Source organism: Quercus lobata, chromosome 11 (genome assembly GCF_001633185.2).
Source record: "Quercus lobata isolate SW786 chromosome 11, ValleyOak3.0 Primary Assembly, whole genome shotgun sequence".
In the NCBI taxonomy this organism is placed as follows: Eukaryota; Viridiplantae; Streptophyta; class Magnoliopsida; order Fagales; family Fagaceae; genus Quercus; species Quercus lobata.
Window position 1 is genome coordinate 46,749,215 of NC_044914.1, and position 20,602 is coordinate 46,769,816.

At 36.4% G+C, this 20,602-nt stretch overlaps 2 protein-coding genes across 3 annotated transcripts; one reads left to right on the plus strand and one right to left on the minus strand.

Moving 5' to 3' along the window:
- Nucleotides 1-812: 812 nt before the first annotated feature.
- Nucleotides 813-4,446, minus strand: LOC115969559 (probable ribosome-binding factor A, chloroplastic). The gene is made up of 4 exons (XM_031089236.1): nt 3,973-4,446; nt 2,876-3,049; nt 1,772-1,981; nt 813-1,093 (listed from the first exon to the last, which is right to left on the minus strand). The coding sequence occupies exons 1-3, from the start codon at nt 4,333-4,335 to the stop codon at nt 1,835-1,837; spliced, it is 684 nt and encodes a 227-aa protein (XP_030945096.1). The 5' UTR covers nt 4,336-4,446; the 3' UTR covers nt 813-1,093; nt 1,772-1,834.
- A 14,317-nt stretch (nt 4,447-18,763) lies between these two features.
- LOC115967406 (auxin-induced protein 6B-like) lies at nt 18,764-19,903 on the plus strand. 2 transcript variants are annotated; one of them, XM_031086493.1, is made up of 2 exons: nt 18,764-19,485; nt 19,641-19,903. In XM_031086493.1, the coding sequence occupies exon 1, from the start codon at nt 19,021-19,023 to the stop codon at nt 19,477-19,479; it is 459 nt and encodes a 152-aa protein (XP_030942353.1). In that variant the 5' UTR covers nt 18,764-19,020; the 3' UTR covers nt 19,480-19,485; nt 19,641-19,903. The 2 variants fall into 2 exon arrangements, with proteins under 2 accessions (XP_030942353.1, XP_030942354.1); XM_031086494.1 differs by having other exon boundaries at nt 18,765-19,485; nt 19,680-19,893.
- The last annotated feature ends 699 nt before the right edge of the window (nt 19,904-20,602 follow it).

Consider the following 20,602-nt stretch of genomic DNA (forward strand, 5'->3'; position numbering starts at 1 on the left):
TGCTATTTGCAGAGGACTCTATTATTCGTAAGAACAACATAACATATTGCTGCAAAGAGATGATCTAAGGATTCCGGTTCCGACAATTGACTTCACCTTTTTAAAACCTGGAGTACAGCACCAAATTCTAGCTGAGAGAATGCGCAAGCGTCCTTTTTCATTTTCCATAGCAAATTCTTAACTGAGTTTTTGGTTTATAAGCTTCCATACACTATTCAACTTCGGAAAAAGGTCTTGTATGATAGAATATGGCCCCCTTGGTTGTCCCAATTGACTGATTTTTAATGGTAAATTTTCTTTTGGTGCCAGTAACCCACATGAAGCAGTTCATTTGTAGTGAGGGAAGTGAATTTGTGGAACATGAGTTGCTGTGGCCTGATCAAAGTTTTCTAAATTTTAGCTCAATCCCATTGGGAAGAGTTTGGAAGGATGAGATCAGATACCCAAGTGATAGAAGAGGTCTGCTTTGAAGGAGCTTCAGTGAACTTCCCAGGCGTCACATTCAATCCCATTCCCAATTCTCATGCAAGCTCATTTTACTAAAACATCTCTTTCTCCCAAAATTGATCTCCATGACCAGGAGTGGGCAGTTAAGCTCACATAAACGTTCGAATTATATGGATATATGCCCAGGCCATGCGTTTTCACAAAGGAATGTTAAATCCAGATTTTGAGTTTCGTATTCGACCATACACAAGGTCTATATCTGGAAAGCTAGGAAGCAAAAGCCTGACTTAAATACAGGGCGACTCAAGTTTATAAATTAGCCATAAATCGTGAGGCATAAAGAGGAAGGGATGGGGAGTCAAGTGGACAGGCAATTTTGTGACAATTTGATCATTTAAATTGAATTCAAGGGTACTGTCAACTTCGATATGCTCTAAGCTTAGCACTTACAAAACATAATGCTTGCACTAATTGTAAACAAGGTAATCAAAGGAGCATATTATACATGAACTATTCCAGAAGATCAGCAACACAAAACTTTGGGTTATTACGTAGTATGACATGGCTGAAGTCAAATAATTCAGATGATGGGGCTGCATGGGAAGATTTGCTTCTGTCCTGGAGTGTTACAGCTTAAGTCTTCACCCTACACAAAATAGATCAGTTTTAGATTTTATATTCTTGGTCACTCATAATCAGGGGTCCTCGTGTGTTCATATCATGGCAGTGTCACAACCAGTCCCAAAAAAGCCAAGAGTCATTCAGAATACTAGTGAAAATGAGTCATTCATATACCAATCACAACTACATTATAATATAATACACCTCTTTAACCCATTCAACAGTTTCATTGAAGCAATATCCTATGTTCCAAATGCAGAATACTGTTAACCTCTTAGGATGACACTGTTGAGAAATTTGTTTCACAAACCATCACAAAGTTGTATGCAATGCCATAAGTTGTAAACTTAGACTTGGAGATGCATAGTTATACTAAGCTATAGCAGAATTATCTTGAAATTGTGCATTTGATAAATGCAAAAAAAGCCAGCATTTTGGGCCTTTTGAGCTCATTTTGGCAGGCCTCACACAAAAAATAATTCCCCCTCCTCTTTTATAGTACTTTTAATGAATAAGCAATCAGCAAAGCACATCCAAACTCACTCAAGTTTACAACTCACATTTAGTGAGGAGGTGGTATTGCATAAGGGATTTTTTTTTTTTTTTTTTTTTTTTTTTTGGGGGGCACTTCGTATGTGTAAAACTAAAACTAAAGCATACCTACAGGATGCTGCTCACTCTAAATCCATAAAAATAGACTAACCTGTGAACATGCAAAGGCATATCCCACTTTAAAAAGTTCACATGTGGAGCAACTAGGGAGCAACTAGTCTACATATATGATGTCTTCATCAGGGTCATCACCCTCCCAGTCTCTGTCCTCTTGAGAAGCATCAGATGAATCAAATTGCTCTCCTTCTTCGCTTGCTTGAGGCTCTTTCTCATTCTTTATCCTGTCTAATATTGCAATCACCTGAAAGATCAAACTCAATGGATCAGTATTTGCTAAGACCCTTATTTAGATAAAGTAATTCTAAGTTGCTGAAACTCAAGCATGACAACCAAATTATAATTGAAAAGATAACTGAAAGTATGATGATAGGCAAATGCTCAGCCATGATTCTTCCGATCATGATAAAAGTTATTTTGAATTCTCTCTTTTTAGCATGTATAAAATGAACTCAGTAATATGTCAGGATACTCAAGGATTATATGGTAGGATGGTACCCAAGGTCCATTAACTGCATGGGGCCTAAAAACCTGAATGCAGAGGAGACAGTAGTCCATAATCAACACGATTTGCTTAAGTAATAGCAGACAAATCCATAATTATAGCCATCATTTGCTACATTCTTAATAAAAACATGTAACACATACAGGCATGCACAAAGGAAACCAAGTACAAGACGTTCAACAGAAATAAATTAGCTTATTGACCAAAAGATGATCTAATAAAGGAGGACTGGCCTTAAATAGAACGATGTGCATAAAATTGCTACCAATACACTGGACTGAGTCTATATGAAACATCTTTCAAGAACATATAAATTTACATTCTTTGCCTGCGCCTGTGCCATTATACAGAACTTAATGGCCTAAGTAACCTAAGCAGAAATAAGATATTAAACATCTTTGACAACCTTTTTGTGGAAGTATAGACTCAAGGTTAACTTATGACTAACTGTGTGAAACTTATTTATAAATTTAAAAAAAAAAAAAAAAACTGTGTGAAACTTGATGCTAACGAAACTTTCTAAGAAGAAACATAAGTCTTGAAATTGTGACTAAAAATCAGAAGAAAAATGCAAGAGGAAACTATAAGTTGTCTTCAGGATCATTTAAAAACAATGTTATCAAAAGTTTTTACCCTGCTTCCTCTCTCTAAAGACTCATCTTCTAAAAATCGTATCTCAGGGGTCAGCCGCAGCTTCATACGTCTCCCCAACTCACTTCGGACATACTTAGCTTTTGACTTCAAACCAGCAATGGCAAGATCCTTTCCTCTTTCATCACCGAAGACAGATATATATACTTTAACCACCTATTAAAATAGAAATAAACCATTAATTTTTAATGCAACCATAAAGATTTTACATAATGAAAAGCAGCATCACTGATGCTGAAACAGGAGAGCAGTTAAATTCAGTTTCTAATCCTCTGAATGTGCAATGCATACAGGAAGCAAAATTATCCTTTTTTCTTCACTGAAATATGCACCCTCAAGAAGCAATGGGATATTACATATTACATGGAAATAAACCATAACAGCTAACACATCAAAGGACTTCAGCATTTATTAGATCAAAAGGATTGCAGCTTATATCTGCTAAATGACCATTCCTGACTATTCTAAAAGTATGTATTTAGCAAAAAAAAATTAAAGATGACACAACCAATGTATGAGTCAGCTACACATCTTTTTGTATATGTTGACTGATTATATATAGAGGAGAGGAAAAAAACTAAATGTTGCAAACCAGCTATTTCCAATCATTGTTATCTCTCCACAGTAATCAATTGCCCTCTATATTCAAACAAGAAGCATGACTAATCTAGCAGTAAGAGTAGGTATAAATATTCATCACATTTTACCTCAATATTTTATACTTCAACCCCAATCTTACAGCTTCCTCCCAAAACAAACCCAGTAACTTCATTTAGTTAAATTTATCACAATTAAGCAAAGCATAATTTTACCTAAGGACTCAATCATCCCCCAATAGCCCAAATGACTCCAATACAAATTAAGGGTGTCAACACAAGGAAAAATTAAACATTTCATTTGTTAGCAAATCCATAAATGTACACTATCCTAACAATAAAAATCAGAACTTGGCAACTCAATGAACCACATGAACAACCCAAAAATCCAAACTTTATCACAACCCACAAAAACTTAAAACTCAAATTCAAAGAATACCCAGAAAAAAAAAAAAAACACAAATGGAAATAAGCATTGAGTACCTGCAAATCCCCAGAGACTTCAACATCGCTAATGGTGGTGAGGGAAGAAAGGTACCTATCAGCTCCCAAAGAAGCTTCAGGAAGAATAGCATACTGCAAGACCTTGTCAGTGAGGAGCATATCAGAGAGCTCTCTTCTGATTTGCTTGGCCACCATCTTCACTCTCCTTGGGTTAGCCATGCACCTTATGGTTGAGCCAATTCTGGGTTGCAAAGAGAGTAGGCCCATGGGCCTTGCTGAGTGAATCCAGGCCGTTGGATTCTGGGTTCTGAGGAATGGAGGGTAGGGATGGGATAAGAGTGGTGGTGGTGGTGGGATTGGTGGGTGGTGGTGGTGGAAGGAGTGAAAGACTAGGTGTGGCATTGCTGTACTCAATCCGACCTTCTCTTCCTCCTATTTGTTGCTGTGCTAATGTTGTTGGGCTTCATCTTCTTTTTTTCTTAAATAAAATTTAATTTTTTTTTCAAATGGGTTTCGGCCCTTTGGGATTTTGAGTTTGGAGTTGGACTTTCTTTCTGACTGAGGGGGGGTTTTGGAGAGACCATGACAGAGGAGGAATATGGATTATCTATTGTATTGTATCAATGGGCCTATTCAATTCTTTAAAATCTAGTACATTAGTTTTTTTTTTTTGGGACTACATATGTATCCTAGTTTTTCAAACATGATTAGTTACTTAATTTTAAAACCTAAACGAAATTTATGTTTAAAATTATTTAAACATATCTAAAAATAAATATTAACTAATGAAATAATTGTCGTACTTGACATATTGTATCTTAGGGTTTTTTTTTTTTTTTTAAATAATGTATTCCCGTACCTATACTCGTATCATACAAGTACCCATATCTATACCATGCATCATAATTCAACAACAATGATAGTGGCAATGAAAACTGGACTTGAAGCTTGTCGATTTGGACATGGAGGTTAGCGTTACCATCGTGATCTCTCAATTGCAGTTGCTGGTTGCCTTCACTGAGGGTATCAGCTACCCTCTGGTTTTCTTATGGATTTTAGATTTTCTCAGGCGTAGAAATTAGTGACGCTCATTTGATACCTATGTTTGAACAACAGTTTTCAGTTTTTTTAAAAATACGTATGGATAAAAAAATATGTAAAAATATGTGTTTGAACTTGCGAACTAAACGAAACCTAAATGAGGGTATGAAAAGTGAAGAGTGGTGCCTGTTGTTTTGTTGTTAATTTTAATATGTTTTATTTTGATTTGTTGTCCCTTCACTGGCAAGCATTAAAGAGAGTAAAAAATATTGTGTGCACACTTTGGTTTTGGCTTTTTTTTTTAAATTTTTTTATTTTTATTGTGGGGCCAGAGGACTTACGACCTGGCCCACTATCCACCAAGGCCCAGGGCCCGTGCCGAGGAGAGTAGATGCCGAGGACGAGTAGGGAAAGGCCAAATAGCCTAGAAACACAGCCGAGGATGGCTCCGTCCTCGGCATCCTAAAACTTCAAAAGGAAGAGCAACGTCTCGTCAAGGGTTGCCTCCAAAACGCCCCCAGAAGGAAAGGCGAGTAGAATGGGACCCACATGGGGGTACAGAGTGGGGGTGGTTCAAGGTAAATATGTCACCTCCGCATTGAACGCGCCCGCAAACGTCATAGTCATATTAATGAGAAAAGACGCCTGAACAGTGTGGCTTCGGTTAGTGCAACTAACAAAAAGCAGAGGGAGGCGGCTGAAGGGACAGGTATTCGGATAGAAGCCTGCCTGGCAAACAAGTGGAGGGACAGGATCACCCGAGAAGGGCTATATAATATAAAGACTTGTGCGCCAAAAGAAGGGGGGGCTTCCAGATGGGGAGTCCTAGGAAAGGGAGAGGAAAAAGGATATGAAGTTCCTAAAATAAGGTCTTAAGGCCGGAGCCACACATGATATACTGGAATAGGTGATTGATGAGCATGTCAGGTTTCTCCTTGGGTAAATCGCTATGAATACCTTGACTATCCATTGTCCGGTGACCAAGGCCTAGCCTTTCAAACCCACGCTCTACAAATTATATTGTTTGGACCCTAAGCGTGTGGACCCAATACTATTTTGGGGCCGTCACAAATTGAGTCCTTACATTTATAATAAATAAATAAATAATTCGACCATTGTGTTTGTAACTTTGTATGATACTATGATGTTAACTAAAAAAGTACATTCAATTATATTAAATATTTTTTCTCAAAAATAAATGTATTAAATATTTATTTGCTCTAAAGATTGAATAATTTATATTTAAACATTAAAATAGTTTGATTTTTTTATTAAAAAATATAGCTTCAATTTAATTTTGGAGTCCAATTAACTCCTTCTGATTCTCAATTACTCCCTCCGTCATAGTTTGTTTATCTTCTATTCTATTTTGAGATATCCCAAAATATTGTCTTATTTCTAAAAATTATATTCATTAATTTACTGATGTTCCTATTATACCTCTACTTTTTTTTTTCAAAACTATTTGAAAAGAAAACTAACAAATATTTTTAAAAAATCAATTCTAATTAGGTCACCTTTTTAGTTGCTTCATTAAGAATAATTCTTAAAAAAAAAAAACTAATAAATTTATTTAGGGTAGTTTTATAAACTTATACATTTTTATAAGGCAAACAAGATAATAAATTATATTTCCTTAAAAAGTTTAACTTTTTAAACAGGACAAACAAATTAGGACGGAAGGAATATATTTTAAATATATAAAGACAAAAGTTGTTATAAAAATAATATTTTTTCGCAATGTTAATATAATTATCTATAATCTTATTAGTATTATAAGGTGCGAAAACTCACTTAAAATTATTTATGTCTTGAATAAATTTTTAATAAATATTATGAGTTAATTTATTTTTGTTTTATTTTTAAATTATATAATTATTAATTAAATAATTTATGACATCACCGATTAAACCATCAGTTTAACTTCAGTTGAACCAGAAAACTGTTAACCACTCTATTTCCTGGTTCTTTGACCGTTCTAGTTTTTAAAACCATGGCATTTATCTCTAATGAGTCAAAGTTAAATCATAAATGAAGCTGATTATTGTCCCCAAGACAAGTCTAGAAGGTCATTAGGTAACCTTTCTTATGTTCTCAAATCTAGACAACATCAGCCAAGATAAGGTGAATAAGGCCATAGAAGCCGTTGGTACTTGGTTTGGGTTTAATACACTAAAGTAGACCTAGGATTTGCTCAAGCTATTGTATCCAAAAACACATGATCATATATATATTTGAAAAGTGGTGATAGTTACATATTGTATGTACGAGACATACAGCTAAAATCGTGTTTTACAATTATAACTAAAAGTTGGAGTTTGTACAACAGTGTATAACATAGCGTATACAACAATAATAATTAGTGACGTACAGTTTGCATCATTGAATCAGAATCGATGTACCCAGAATTTGTCTTTAGAAAGATCAAACTATATGTAGCCTTATTTTCAATCCAAAAAAAAAAAAATTGTAGCTTTATTCTGGTCCAGGTTTTCATTACGATTAGAACCAAGCCTCCTCACTTTAGTCACTTGGCCCATCATATGGAGGGTGTTGTACTTGTACATACCAAGTACCAACAAGTCAGAAGGCCCTTGGTCCAATTGAATGGGCTTGTTATCAACAAAACCAAACCCATCATAGCTATATTTTATTCCTTAATCTCTTGGAAGATGTTGAATGCCGCAATTAGTGGAAGGCACTGAATTAGGTAGGCCGTTCTGATTACCCTTTTTCTTGCCTAGGTTTAATATTAAATGTATCATAGTGGCTACCAGCAAGATCAGTTTGAAAATTTCAGCCAATCCCAAACAATCTCTTTGTATGGTACCATGATGTAATCTAAAAAAGTACACTCAATTATATTAAATATTTATTTTCTCTAAAGATTGAATAATTTATATTTAAAATTGTTGGGCAATTTAAACTCCGGTTGATAAAATTAACAAGTTTTAAACTCAATTTATTAATTAAATATATTATGAATAAACCTTATTCAAATAAATAAAAACATCAATATCAAGTCAAAATTATGCACAACAGAATAGTAAATAAGACAAGATATGATGACCTAGGAAAATCAATGAAATAAACTAGTTTTATAGTAAAAAACTTGAGGAGAAACTTTCCCAAAAAGCAATCCACAATAATAAAGAGAAGTTTGAGATCTAGTACAAAACTTTTATCTCTAGATTCTACAATCCCAGTAGATGAATTTATAGTAGAAACCTTCTATGACTTCAGAACCTCTGAACACTTCAATATATGAACACTCCACCCACAATCACAATTGGAATCTCCAACTAACTTCAAGAACCTCTTGAAGGTTTTCTTCATAGTTGCAAGTTTGTGATGGTTGCTATGACTTCAGCTTCTTCACCAATGGAATCTTTAAATCTACTTTGAAACTCTTTGATTTGGTAAAATAGAGAGAACTTGGTTACAAAATCCTAGCCGCATAAACAGAGTGTTTCTCTCTCTAAAAAGCCTTCTAATAGATGGCTTATGATGTCCTTTAAATATTGGTTAAATACTAGTTCAAATCGATCTCAATTTGGGTTTCAAACAAATAAGTTATGGGATTTTTCACGTTGCTAACTTTTGCTGATCTGCAAAACTCGATAAAGTAAGCTGCTATCAAGCTTCTATCAAGAACAAAATCTTAATAGATCAAGATTTCATCAAAACAGTAAGTTTCTAGCTTCTATCGAGGTACATGTAGAAAATATATTTTTCTTGAACTTTTCTTAAGCAAACTTTGTGTTTTCAACTTGGTTTTCAATTACAACTTTAAGACACATCAAAACTCAATAAAAGACACATAATTTGGCATGGTTGACAATACCAAAACACATGACCCTAATAATGTCCCCCTCTATCAATTCATGACAAAACCTCAAGTACAAAAGTAAGTCCAATACAATGATAACTCAAATACAATTAATGAACTCATATTCAAATAGTCTAACCTATCTAAAAACATCCAATCCTGAGAAACCATAGCATGAACTCGAATTGACTGTTTTGATTGGCTTCATACATGTCTTTCTTGAAAGCATTTAACAAACATGTTATGCACACCATATGGAAAACAATGACAGATAATAAACAAGTAAATTGAGTTTTGTCATAGGATATGTCAATTACATAAAAATAAGAACCTAACAAAACATTAAAATAGCTTTATTTTTTTATTAAAAAAATAGCTTCAATTTAATTTTGGAGTCCAATTAATTCATTTTGATTCTCAATTACATTGTAAAACATATAATGACAAAAGTTGTTATTAAAAGAATATTTTTTTGCATTGTTAATATAATTATTTATAATCTTATTAGTATTATAAGGTGTGAAAACTCACTTAAAACTATTTATATGCCTTGGATAAATTTTTAATAAATATTATGAGTTAATTTATTTTTGTTTTATTTTTTTTTAATTATATAATTATTAATTAAATTATTTATGACATCACCGGTGGAACTATCAGTTCGACTTCGATTGAACCAGAAAACTAGTTATTTTCTGGTTCTTTGATCATTCCAGTTTTTAAAATCGTGACATTTATCTCTAGTGAATCAAAGTCAAACCATAAATGAAGTTGATTATTGTCCCCAAGACAAGTCTAGAAGGTCATTAGGTAACCTCTCCCATGTTCTCAATTCTAGACAACATCAGCCAAGATAAGGTCAATAAGGCCATAGGAGTAGTTGGTACTTGGCTTGGGTCAGTACACTGGAGTGGACCCAAGATTTGCTCAAGCATTTGTATTTAGAAGCACATAATTATATATATATTTGAAAAGTAGTGAGAGTTACATACGGAATGTACGAGACACATAACTGAAATCATGTTTCACAATTATAACTAAAAGTTGAAATTTACACGACATAGTATAACATGGCATGTACAAAAATAATTAGTGATGTACAGTTTGCATCATCGAATCAGATATACCCAGAATTTCTCCTTAGAGAGAACAAACTATATGTAGCTTTATTTTCAATCCAAAAACAAAAAATGTAGCTTTATTTTGGTCCAGGTTTTCATTATGATTAGAACCAAGCCTCCTCACTTTAGTCACTTGGCCCATCATGTGGAGGGTGTTGTACTCGTACATACCAAGTACCAACAAGTCAAAAGGCCCTTGGTCCAATTGAATGGGCTTATTCCTTAACCTCTTGGAAGCTGTTGAGTGCCGCAATTAGTGGAAGGCATTGAATTAGGTAGGCCATTCGATTACCTTTTTTCTTGCCTAGGTTTAATATTAAATGTATCATAGTGGCTAACAGCAAGATCACTTTTAACGTTCGAGGACTTCAAAAAATTTTGATCCCAAAAATTATTATTAGATCTATTATCTATATTAGCCAATCTAATCAATCCATGAGCATCAGGTCCCAGCAAATATTCCTTAAATCTTACAATATTTTGTACTTTAATCAGGCTTACTGTGCTAAGAAGATACCGAGGAGACATGAAATCCAGTAATTAGAAAGTAACTGCAATTTAATTTTTTTTTTTTTTTTTGGATCTGTCCCTTTCATCTTTAATTTTGTTGCCTAGTTGAACATTGATGGAAACAACAAATTGAAAATAACTGTTGTTACTTGCTGTTAGAGCATAGTACTGCTAAATCCATGCCCTTAATTGAGATCAAGTTGCTGTCCAGTCATTGCTGTCATTCACCTGCATTGATAGTCAAAGGCAATTACAGATCCCCATTTTTATGTTTGAGAAATATATAGATTCCCTCTTAAGTTAGTTCAAACATAAAATTTCTTACCTTTGACTCAAAGGAATGTAAATTTGAAATTTTGTTTATATAAAAAAAAAAATTAATTGATGTTTTGATTTGATATATAATAATAAAAGAATAATGCTAAATATATAATTTTTTTTTTAAAAAAAAAATTTACAAACTGATGATATGATAAGTGGTTATTAGTAAATGAAAAAAAATGATGTTAATAGTTGGCCTAGATGAAAACCAGTAAGAAATTGGCTACATTAACAGTTTGTAAAAATATTGTAAAATAATTTGTGACTGAATCATTACTCATAATAAAATCATTATGAGTAAAATTTGTACTTGTTGAGTGATTATCACATCAAGGATCACGGTGTTTAATAAAACGTCAATAAATGGTGTAATGTTAATTAAGAATTACACCAAGTGTAGTGTGAGAAATAAAGATGGAGAAGATTTCACTCCAAAAAAAAAAAAAAAAAAAAACTATAATCAACTTTAGAAGACCTCTATACTATAATCAACTTTAAACAGCTAATAATGATGTGTTGTGTTGTACATGTCATCCACCAAGTTGCCAGGTGGGATTTATTTACTTATAGGTAGTGCATCATAGTCATTTTCTGTATCCATTTAAATGCTTAATTATTTAAATGGAAATGATTAGCAGGAACTTCTTTCTTTTGCCTTGATTGGCAGCTGAAATGAATTAAGTCTCTCTGAAAATTATTTATCATTAAATTATTTTTTGATTTTATTTTTATTTTTTAGAAACTTACACATGAAATTAAGGTGGGCCGATTCAAGTTAGATTTAGAGTTTGAATAGCATGTGGGTTTTGCATTGCAAATACGGACAGAATCTAATCAAATCATATCAAAGTACATGAAAATTGAAAATAAAATTGTATTGTTCTTCTAGTATCACACATACTGCACCAAACCTTTTGGGATATATGGCATTAAGAATTTAAGATCTCAACGACATGGTCATATGGTAATACAACAAAGATGATTACATATTACAAAAGATGATTTTAAAAGATTATCATGTTGAGATCAAACTCATTCATCCAACCAAAAACTAGAAAAATGGTAAAAATGAGAAAGATTTTGAGAGATTGAGAGTGAAACCCATCATTAATTAGCACCTAACTTGAGGGTGGATATGTATAATGTTCAAAGTATTATAAATTTGCTCCGAAAGTTTAAAGATTATAAGCTAACTCAAAATTAAAATGACTTTTGTATCTCATAAAAATTGCTTGATGATATTTTTAAAATAAAATTACTGGAAGATTTTCGTACTTCGTCCCCATCACCAAATGTTTGTTTTTTGTTAGAAAAATTTCCAAAAATTTAATAAAATATATTTCCAAAAACAACTTATTTTAGAGAAAATTATTGAAATTAAACTAGTGTGCATATTGATAACCAAAGTCTAAAGGTCATTGTCATGCTCATAAGTCTCACATAATCATATAAACAAATTAATTAATTGGTATCTAATCATTTTTTAATATCATTTCCTAATACCTATCACATACACATTGATCTTACAACAAAAATTATAGGAGCAATAATAATAATAATAATAATAATATTTTAATTATTTTATATAAATCTGAGTTTTAGTTAATTCAACTAGTAAAGTCTCTCTAATTGTCGAATAAGGGATTTAGATTTGAATTTGACCTAATACCAAAAAAAAAAGAAAAAGTTTTTTTAATTTAATGATAAAAAACAATTATCATGAAGTAAATATGTACGATAAATTTAAATCTTATAGTATTTATTATATAAACAAGACATGTCTCATATATATATATATATATGTCTTTTTTACATGTATCTAAACTCTATACATATATATAAATATATATATATATATATATATATATATTTCATGAGTTTATTTTAAAAAGCTCACATGCCCTAGTTTTATAAGATATTTTTTAGAACAAGTGAAAACCTTTTTTCTTTTTAACAAATTGCGAATGTAAAAATTTTGAGGGGTTTGCAATTAAAATGATGTTAGTAGTGATTTAATGTGAAAATGATTGTTGGCCACTCACAACTTATCATCTTAATAAATTGTAGAAAAAAAATATATATTTCACAACACTTTTTACAAGTTTTTGAGTTGAACAATTACACATAATATAGTAATGGTTAGTTCACTTAAATAGAAACATAAGCTATTTTACTATAATTTGTGAAATAAGTTGTCCAAGAGTTTTATAATTTAGTGTTGTAAGGACACGATTCCTTCGCGGCCCGTTAACATTTCTGGGCTCACGCGAGAAAGATCCCTCACAATATGATTTGTAGAGAGTGGGCTTGAAAAGCTTGGGCTTGGTCACGGGGCGATGGTCCAGTCCTGATTTTAGAGGAAAAGGAGTTAGGTTTGGATGTTTAAGCCCTATGGCTCGGCGCTCAATGAAATTAGGCTCCTCGGACTTGGTCCGAGGACCATTGAGGCCTTTCCTGGTTCCCCAACGGCCGGTTTCTTTTATGATCTGCATGTGCTATTAGGATGTTTCCCTCCCTGGAGCCTCCTTTCTTTTTTCTCCCCTTTCTAGATTCACTTACTTCTTCTTTTATACTAGCGTGCATTCGCTGTCCTTCGTCCACGTGTAGGGTCAGTCTTTACCAATACTGACACTTGTCCCATCAGTCTAGTCCCGGAATTGTTGGGGATGATTTGATAAAGCTGCAGAGTACGGATCCGCCAGGCGCTGGGTCCCATCTGGAAGGGTAGTAAGGGTAATCTCCCCAAGGTATTTTGGATCTTCTTACGAATTCATCCCTTTATTCTGGTGGGATTATGGGCCTGCCGAGGACTAAACTGTCCTCGGCTGCCTCTCACAATTGGTTGGTGCTCTGCGTCATAGAGCTTGGGCCACAGCTCTCCTCGGATTGGGCCCTTGGACTCTCTAGGGGCAAATGGGCCTGGTCCACGAATTGTTGGGCCCCACAATAGCCCCTCAAAACCCTTCTGTCCGACTTCCAGGTTGGAACGGAGGGTTTTGGCAAACCCGGGCCCTCAATATGGCCCATTTGATTTGACCCCGCATTTATGTGAGCGGTTTTCCGCCTGTCCACGAAGTTAGCCGTTTTTCAAGGGAGTCCGTTTAATCTGCTCGTGATCTGCTCCTGCCGATTGACTATCCTAGACACGCCTTTAGTAAATCCCCTTTACGAGGCTCATTTATGTCCGGCGGCTCATCTGATAAGGTGGGGAAGCGGAATGGACGCCTCTTTTTCTTCAGATTCTTTTGGAAACTTTGAATGCGTTTAATTCCCTCTGTTTGGTTCTTCCTATAAGAAGGCAAGCAGGAGGCAATCACTTTCGTACAGACTCCTCCCCTTCCTTCTGAGATCTGAAACCCGTAGCCTCTTTTAGCGTCTGCTTAGCCTGTTTGTTATACATCATATCCGTACACGTCCTCCATAACGAACGATGAAGGAAACACACTCCTCCTCAAAACACCATATCCTGACAAAACTTGAAATGGCTCGGTCAGGGTAAGGGTGGCGCAGACTTAAGATCTGTCCCGCCTCTCTTTTAGCCAAAATCCGAAGCAGGTTCTGGTCATGCCAGATTTTTGGCATGTCTGAAGAAGGAATTTTCGCCATCAGCGCCGTCTGCCTCGTGGCAGGCAAATTTCTGAGGGGGCCTTTCAACCTCTGGCTCCCTGCACCTTTTCTGCAGATGGTGTTAGCCCGAGGTCAGGTTCTTCGGCCGCCTGAGTTATGGGCATGTAAAAGCATAGAGGAGGAAACAGGGTCTTGAAGCAGTAGCCAACCTCTCCTCTGTGCTACCTCCTCGGTTGTCTTATTCTCTTGTATTTCCCTTTTGCTTACGCAGTTAACTCTACTGTGAGCTGGCTTCAGCTTCTTATTGTACACTGTACTGTTTTCTCGTCTTAATAAAAGATGTGTTCATTTCTGCATGCATACTTTTCCTTTCAACAACTACTTTGCGAAAGGGTGTGCTCCATGTGTGCGTTTCTTCAATGGTACTTAGAATAGGAAATCTTAAAACATAATCCAATTAACTCTAACGCATCAACATTATCGAGCATTACGACGATAATTCATAGTAAGGTAAACATAAGAAATTGACAGAGGTAACAATTGGATATTCTATGATAAGTACGAGAATACCGTCCGAGGAGTCGACCAAGCAGTAGAGAGTACAGGTTGTTTCCCAGGTGACATGTTGCCCTATATCGCATTGGTTCTTTCAGTGCTGCAGGTCCGAAAGCGGACTTGAGAATCCCCGCGATTTGGAAACTGACCCAATCAGTTAGTGGAGAGTTTTCCTCAGATAAATTCCAAATCCCATGTAATGTAGTTTTTCCTTACAAGTAGTTGGTTTTCCACAGGCTTGAGTCCGTGGACCATGCAAGACCTTGGTTCTGTCCAAAACTTTTGATATTTCTCTTGTACTTGGTTTCCCCACAGGCTTGAGTCCGAGGACCATGCAAGACCTTGGTTCTATCCAAAACTTTTGAGATTCATTTTTTGTGTTTGGTTTCCCCACAGGCTTGAGTCCGTGGACCATGCAAGACCTTGGTTCTGTCCAAAACTTTTGATTTTTCTTTTGTACTTGGTTTCCCCACAGGCTTGAGTCCGAGGACCATGCAAGACCTTGGTTCTGTCCAAGACTTTTGATTTTTCTCTTGTACTTGGTTTCCCCACAGGCTTGAGTCCGTGGACCATGCAAGACCTTGGTTCTGTCCAAAACTTTTGAGATTCATTTTTTGTGTTTGGTTTCCCCACAGGCTTGAGTCCGTGGACCATGCAAGACCTTGGTTCTGTCCAAAACTTTTGATTTTTCTTTTGTACTTGGTTTCCCCACAGGCTTGAGTCCGAGGACCATGCAAGACCTTGGTTCTGTCCAAGACTTTTGATTTTTCTCTTGTACTTGGTTTCCCCACAGGCTTGAGTCCGTGGACCATGCAAGACCTTGGTTCTGTCCAAAACTTTTGAGATTTCTCTTGTACTTGGTTTCCCCATAGGCTTGAGTCCGAGGACCATGCAAGACCTTGGTTTTGTCCAAGACTTTGGAGATTTGTTTTTTGTACTTGGTTTCCCCACAGGCTTGAGTCCGTGGACCATACAAGACCTTGGTTCTGTCCAAAACTTTTGATTTTTCTTTTGTACTTGGTTTCCCCACAGGCTTGAGTCCGAGGACCATGCAAGACCTTGGTTCTGTCCAAGACTTTTGATTTTTCTCTTGTACTTGGTTTCCCCACAGGCTTGAGTCCGAGGACCATGCAAGACCTTGGTTCTGTCCAAGACTTTTGAGATTTCTCTTGTACTTGGTTTCCCCATAGGCTTGAGTCCGAGGACCATGCAAGACCTTGGTTCTGTCCAAGACTTTGGAGATTTGTCTTTTGTACTTGGTTTCCCCACAGGCTTGAGTCCGTGGACCATGCAAGACCTTGGTTCTGTCCAAGACTTTGATTTTTCTCTTGTACTTGGTTTCCCCATAGGCTTGAGTCCGAGGACCATGCAAGACCTTGGTTCTGTCCAAGACTTTGGAGATTTGTTTTTTGTACTTGGTTTCCCCACAGGCTTGAGTCCGTGGACCATGCAAGACCTTGGTTCTGTCCAAGACTTTTGATTTTTCTCTTGTACTTGGTTTCCCCACAGGCTTGAGTCCGAGGACCATGCAAGACCTTGGTTCTGTCCAAGACTTTTGAGATTTCTCTTGTACTTGGTTTCCCCATAGGCTTGAGTCCGAGGACCATGCAAGACCTTGGTTCTGTCCAAGACTTTGGAGATTTTTCTCTTGTACTTGGTTTCCCCACAGGCTTGAGTCCGAGGACCATGCAAGACCTTGGTTCTGTCCAAAACTTTTGAGATTTCTCTTGTACTTGGTTTCCCCACAGGCTTGAGTCCGAGGACCATGCAAGACCTTGGTTCTGTCCAAGACTTTTGATTTTTCTCTTGTACTTGGTTTCCCCACAGGCTTGAGTCCGAGGACCATGCAAGACCTTGGTTCTGTCCAAGACTTTGGAGATTTGTTTTTTGTACTTGGTTTCCCCACAGGCTTGAGTCCGTGGACCATGCAAGACCTTAGTTCTGTCCAAGACTTTTGAGATTTCTCTTGTACTTGGTTTCCCCATAGGCTTGAGTCCGAGGACCATGCAAGACCTTGGTTCTGTCCAAGACTTTGGAGATTTTTTTTTTGTACTTAAGCCCCTAGATCAGGGCGGGGAGAGCTGGCTTGAGGCCAAGAGCCCCTAGGGCTGTCTGCGCCATGGGCACTGCAAGGCGTAGCCCCTGGCAGAAGTTTATGTCGGGACAACAACTGCACGCCACTGGAGACGGAGGGAACTCCGTGAATCTCTGCTTACTAGAGAGTTGACTCCACCGCCACCTGTGCCAACGCGCATGCTTTTCCCACAGACGGCGCCAATTGTAAGGACACGATTCCTTCGCGGCCCGTTAACATTTCTGGGCTCACGCGAGAAAGATTCCTCACAATATGATTTGTAGAGAGTGGGCTTGAAAAGCTTGGGCTTGGTCACGGGGCGATGGTCCAGTCCTGATTTTAGAGGAAAAGGAGTTAGGTTTGGATGTTTAAGCCCTATGGCTCGGCCCTCAATGAAATTAGGCTCCTCGGACTTGGTCCGAGGACCATTGAGGCCTTTCCTGGTTCCCTGACGGCGGGTTTCTTTTATGATCTGCATGTGCTATTAGGATGTTTCCCTCCCTGGAGCCTCCTTTCTTTTTTCTCCCCTTTCTAGATTCACTTACTTCTTCTTTTATACTAGCGTGCATTCGCTGTCCTTCGTCCACGTGTAGGGTCAGTCTTTACCAATACTGACACTTATCCCATCAGTCTAGTCCCGGAATTGTTGGGGATGATTTGATAAAGCTGCAGAGTACGGATCCGCCAGGCGCTGGGTCCCATCTGGAAGGGTAGTAAGGGTAATCTCCCCAAGGTATTTTGGATCTTCTTACGAATTCATCCCTTTATTCTGGTGGGATTATGGGCCTGCCGAGGACTAAACTGTCCTCGGCTGCCTCTCACAATTGGTTGGTGCTCTGCGTCATAGAGCTTGGGCCACAGCTCTCCTCAGATTGGGCCCTTGGACTCTCTAGGGGCAAATGGGCCTGGTCCACGAATTGTTGGGCCCCACAAGTGTCATTAATTGATTGATTTTTTTTATACGAAAAACTTCGTCTTAATCCTTCTTCCCACTTGTAATAATTATTTATACAAACTTAAACTTTTAATACTCGGCCTGGCTTGTTTACAGCCCTATGTGTAATCATTGACTTGGTAGAATATCTGAATTTGTTTTAATCTGTGTGCGTTTAAAGGATGAACCTGATAATTTTCATTTTGAAAAGCTAAATTTAGTATCAAACCGTTGGCGGTTTTCTTTTTATCTATTTAATCTTGTTAGTTAAAAGCTTGTAAGTGAGTTGAATGTTGATATTTTCAGCATCCAAAAGTAGGAGTCCAAATAGGGAAAAATTCTTAAATAGTAATATAGATTAAACATAATTATAAATTATTTTACAATAATTTGTAAAATAAGTTGTCCAAGAGTTTTATAATTTAGTGTCATTAATTGATTGATATTTTTTACAAAAAGAAGTTAACCTCAATCCTTCTCCTCACTTGTAATAATTATATATATAAGTTTGAACTTTTAATACTTGACTCGGCTTGGATAATCTTTAATTTAGTGGGGTATTTGAATTTGCACGTTTCTGTGTGGTTAAGGGATGAACTTGGTAGTTTTCTGTTTAAAAAACTAAAATTTAAGACCAAATCGTTAGCAATTTTCTGTTTATGATTTAGTAAAATGACCATATTTTAGACGTCCAAAAATAGAAATTCATATAAAAGAAACCTCTAAAATAGTAATATGAATAAAAACAAAAAAAACAAAAAATCAGTTATGTGGTAAAAGGAAAAAGTAGTTTCGTGCATGCAATATCACACACACATATAATATGTGATTGTTGTGATTGTGAGTTAGATTCCCTTAGGTAAAGAATTTATCATGTTCACGAAGAAGAAGAAAGAAGCATCATAATCTTGTAATTTTGTCCAACTCTAAGAGCACTCTTTCCTCCATAGACCATGTGTGTACATATATATTGAACAAAGTTGTCAAAACCACCTAGTACTCGTTAACACTCTCCACCCTTTTTCTAAAAAAGCAAACAAACGTTGCCTATTTCTTTGGCTCCTCCACACTCACTTTCTCACTCTTTCTTTTCCTTCACTTTCTCTCTCTCTCTCTCCCTCCTGAGAAACAAAAAATGTCACCAGAGATAGGAAAAAGCAACAAGATCCGACACATTGTTCGGATCCGACAGATGGTCCAACGTTGGAGAAAGAAGGCGCGCATCGCGGCGGCGCGTGCGCTGACACCTCCTTCGCCGACCGACGTTCCCGCCGGACACGTGGCGGTCTGCGTCGGGACCAGCTGCAAGAGGTTCATCGTGCGCGCGACGCACCTGAACCACCCCATCTTCAAGCGCCTCCTCGTACAGGCCGAAGAAGAGTACGGGTTTTCCAACCAGGGTCCCCTGACGATTCCATGCGACGAGTCGTTCTTCGAAGAGGTCCTCCGAGTCGTGACTCGCTCGTCGTCGTCGAACTCGTCCGCCGAGTCATCGTCCCACTGCCACGTCGGCATCAGGACCCACCTTGACTTCTTAGGTGAATCTCGACCGTTGCTTCACGGGTTGGCTGATACCAAATCAATCTGCTCATGAGCTAAGGTATCTGTGAAATATATATTTATAACTCTGTGTCAGAACCGGGTTAACTCATGACCCAGCTGAGTTCCCCCGAGTCTTTCATGACTAACATGTTTTATATTTACTTGCGTGGGTTTGCAATTTTTTTTTTTTTTTTTTCTGGTTGGGTTTTTTAGGGTGGCCCTTTTTTGACCTGATGAAGAAAATGTTACTAGGGTTAGCTATGGAGGATTAACATGGAGATGGCAAAGAGGGTTTGGTTTTTTACTGAGTCATCCCGAGTTGAAATCGTTGGAAGTGATTTTATATAATTTTTATTAGCTGATTATTGTTATATCTCGATCTTGTAAAAACTTTGTTGACTTGAATGTAGGAATTTGATGAAGAGATGTATCAAAATTTGTGCTCATCTATTAAATATTTGGTAAATTTCTGGATTCTTTTTATTTATATTCTTTTGTTTGTTTTTTTTTTTGTTTTTGTTAAAAGAGCTAGCCGTTATAAACTGATAATATTTGGTATATCAAATATTGTTAACAATCTAGGTCAAAAGTACTTCATATTTGTACAATTGATAAAGAATCTTTTAAATCTTCTGAAAGTTTTAAAGATACTAATTTTCAAAGTTCTTTTATACATACATTTTGAAATGAGTGCAATAAGTTTTGTTAGGTGATATACTTCAAAATAATAAATTGTCATTTAAAAAAAAGATTAGATAAGATATACTCTACAAATTATACGCGGTCAAGTTACCAAAATAATTTAGATTTAGACTTTTAGAGGATCAAGGACAAATCTCCCCCCTTTGTTGGAGTAAGTTATGCTATTCTCTTCATGTATCGAATTTGGATGACAGAGTTGCAATAATCATAATTTTTAAAATTTCATGTTGCTTTTAATTACAGAGGAAGAGTTGGTGGACTGCTATCATTCATCATGGTTATGGTTATGATCTGCGAAAATTTATTAGATACTCTGCCGTATATTTCTTCTCTCTCATATGGAGGTGACCCCAGGATGGGTGGAACTCACCTATATATGAGAGGGAAAAAATATACTCTCAAACTACCAAATGATAATCCATGATCCTAGCTAGAAGTTTTAAACCAACCAAAAAACTCATAGATCTCATCAG

Coding starts and splice junctions, on each gene's coding strand:
- LOC115969559 (XM_031089236.1), bottom strand. CDS start 4,335: ATGCCACACCTAGTCTTTCACTCCTTCCACCACCACCACCCACCAATC. Junction 3,050..3,972: donor AAGTCTCTGGGGATTTGCAG/GTACTCAATGCT, acceptor CTATTTTAATAG/GTGGTTAAAGTATATATATC. Junction 1,982..2,875: donor CTTTAGAGAGAGGAAGCAGG/GTAAAAACTTTT, acceptor TTGATCTTTCAG/GTGATTGCAATATTAGACAG.
- LOC115967406 (XM_031086493.1), top strand. CDS start 19,021: ATGTCACCAGAGATAGGAAAAAGCAACAAGATCCGACACATTGTTCGG.